The sequence below is a fragment of the Hylobates moloch genome, unplaced genomic scaffold (genome assembly GCF_009828535.3).
Source record: "Hylobates moloch isolate HMO894 unplaced genomic scaffold, HMol_V3 SCAFFOLD_8, whole genome shotgun sequence".
In the NCBI taxonomy this organism is placed as follows: Eukaryota; Metazoa; Chordata; class Mammalia; order Primates; family Hylobatidae; genus Hylobates; species Hylobates moloch.
Window position 1 is genome coordinate 111,653,315 of NW_026652283.1, and position 3,025 is coordinate 111,656,339.

Sequence of the window (3,025 nt, forward strand, 5' to 3'; positions counted from 1 at the left end):
TCTCCCCTCCCCTCCCCTCCCCTCCCCTCCGCTCTCCTCCGCTCTCCTCCGCTCTCCTCTCATTTCTTTTCTTTCTAGACAGGGACTCACGCTGTCACCCAGGCTGGAGTGCATTGGCACGATCTCAGCTCACTGCAACCTCCATCTCCTGGGTTCAAGCAATTTTCTTGCCTCAGCCTCCCGGGTAGCTGGGAGTATAGGCGCCCACCAACACGCCCGGCTGATTTTTGTATTTTTAGTAGAGACAGGGTTTCGCCATGTTGACCAGGCTGGTCTCCAGCTCCTGACCTCGAGTGATCTGCCCACCTGGACCTCCCAAAGTGCTGGGATTACAGGCATAAGCCACCACACCAGGCCCTCCACATGCTTTTTATCATCTACCAACTTGCTGACATTGCACACTAGCTGTTCTTTCCCTTTCTCTTTGACTTTGTCAATTCGCGTCTTTTACACTTTTTCTTTACTCATTTTCTAGTGGGCTTTGTGAGAAGGAAAAAATTAAATTTATGTGTTCAATTCAACCAAAAGTCCCCAACTCCTTCTTAACTCTTACCTTCAAAACTATTCTTAGCCCATTGTTTTCCAGTAAAAGAGGAAAGTGCGTCAGTATAAACAGGCTGTAGTTTAAAGCAGGGAAATTACATTTTTCCCTCTGTGAAGGATTTTGCCTCCTGAGGAATAATTCCGTAGAGGCGACAACAGTTACTGGGGTCAGCACAAGAATTAAATGCTAGGGATACCAAAATTAGCAAGGTGTGACCTTGCTTTCAAAAATCTTACTCTAGGCGGTGGCTCACGCCTGTAATCCCAGCACTTTGGGAGGCCAAGGTGGGAGGATCACTCAAGCCTAGGAGTTTGAGACCAGCCTCGCAACATAGGGAGAAAAAGACACAAGCTCCATAAGCAGAGAGACCTGTGTGCATATTTTGACTGAGCCACTTCCTTGTTGTGTAACATTAGGTAACTGATTAAAACGCTCCTGTGCCTTTTCCACAGCATAACACAAACAGCACATGAGGATTGCGAAAAGAACCAGAGTCCTTCCTCTGTTTTTGTGATGAAACAGGTTCAATTCTAGTTAACACTGAGTGTCATTCTGTGTGGTGAGAGGCTGGGAAAGTCTGGGAGAATTTCCTCAGCGACTCTAAGATTAGGAATGGCCTGCGGCTGCATCCGACTTCCTGGAGCTACTTAAGTCTGAACTCTGGTCTCATGAAAAATTCAAGGTTGATACATTTATAAAATTCTTTTTGTTCTTGCAGTTTTTTCAACGGGGAACGTGGCAAAGATGTTCAGTTTCATCCTTGTTACCACCGCTCTGATAATGGGCAGGGAAATTTCGGTAAGCTTATTGTGAAAACTATTGTTATACCTATAATGCCTGCTTTTATCTGAATTTTCTTTCATTTTGCATTAAATCTATAGGGACTTGTCGTTGAAAAAACTTAACTACATGGGAAAAGCAAAGAGCCCGGTGGAAACACTGGACACGTAGTAAAGCAGCACTTTAAAGTGCTTTACATTTTTTGGGGGGAGGCAGAGGTGGGTGGATGAGAAGGTCAGGAGTTCGAAACCAGCCTGGCCAATATGGTGAAACCCCGTCTCTACCAAAAAAAATACAAAAAATTAGCCGAGTGTGATGGCACACATCTGTAGTCCTAGCTACTCATGAGGCTGAGGCAGGAGAATCCATTGAACCCAGGAGGCGGAGATTGCAGTGAGCTGAGATCATGCCACTTCACTCCAGCCTGGGTGAGAGTGAGACTCCATCTCAAAAAAAAAAAAAAGTGCTTTACACTTTTTTAAATAAAAAGTATTCGCAATAAATAAGTAATTTTTAAAAATTCACTGGAGTTATTTGGTTGGAATATTAGAAATTTGAAACTGTCCATAGTAATTAAAATTAACCTTGAGCTTTTCAATATTGAAAAGTGTAAAACTAACCAGATTATTTGAAAGTAATTACATCAAACTTGTGTTGTCCTTTATTTGTGAATAAAAAAGACAAAACGTTCATTCAAAGTTCTTAGAGAAAGAAAACTCCTAGGTTTTAAATAAGCTTACTAAATAGGCATTTGCAGTCTCATAAAGATTGGGCGCACTTCACCTGTGATCTCTTCAGTTATTTTAAAATTGCATAGTGCACTATGTTTAACAATATCACAACCGATCTCCCACTATTGTAAAACAACACAGGACCCAGACACCATAAAATGTTCTTGCTGTTCATTTTTTAGCCTATGTGACTCAAGGTGCTAAGTAAATAACTCTCTCAGAAGGGATAAATCTGAGTGATAGGGAGAGAGTAACAAGAGCAAATAAGAAATAATCCTAGAGAGGCCTGGCGCATTGGCTCACGCCTGTAATCCCAGCACTTTGAGGGGCCGAGGTGGGTGGATCGCTTGAGGCCAGGAGTTTGAGACCAGCCTGGGCAACATAGCGAATCCCCACCTCTACTAAAAATACAAAAATTAGCCGGGTGTTATGGCACACAACCTGTATAGTCCCAGCTACTTGCGAGGCTGAAGCACAAGAATCGCTTCAACCAGAGAGGCAGAGGTTGCAGTGAGCCGAGATTGAACCACTGCACTCCAGTCTGGGTAACAGAGCGAGACTCTGTCAAAAGAAAGAGAGAGAGAGAGAGAGAGGGAAAGAATCATCCTAGAAAAATGGCTGGGACAGGTTCTGTGACTTGGACCTAGGGATGGGAAGAACGGAAAGAAAGAAAAGAAAGGAAGGGAGGAAAGGAAAGGAAAGGAAAGGAAAGGAAAGGAAAGGAAAGGAAAGGAGGGAGGAAGAAAGGAAGAGAACGAAAGAAAGGAAAAAGAAAAGAGGAGAAAGAATTCATCCTAGAAAAGATGTCTGGGAGAGGTTCTGAGAAAGGAAAGGAAAGGGAAGAGGAAGGGGAAGGGGAAGGAAAAGGGAGAAATCATCCTAGAAAAATGGCTGGGAGAGGTTCCATGACTTGGACCTAGAGATGGCAGGGAGGGGAGATATACTACATATATATAAAATATATATATAT

At 43.2% G+C, this 3,025-nt stretch overlaps 1 protein-coding gene across 1 annotated transcript in view; it reads left to right on the forward strand.

Moving 5' to 3' along the window:
- The window catches only part of FGL1 (fibrinogen like 1), a 31,641-nt gene that overhangs the window by 8,214 nt on the left and 20,402 nt on the right, over positions 1-3,025 (forward strand). Inside the window, exon 3 of the mRNA XM_032162385.1 lies at positions 1,263-1,342. Coding sequence (XP_032018276.1) covers positions 1,289-1,342 — 54 coding nt within the window. The 5' untranslated portion in view covers positions 1,263-1,288. The remainder of the gene's footprint in view (positions 1-1,262; positions 1,343-3,025) is intronic.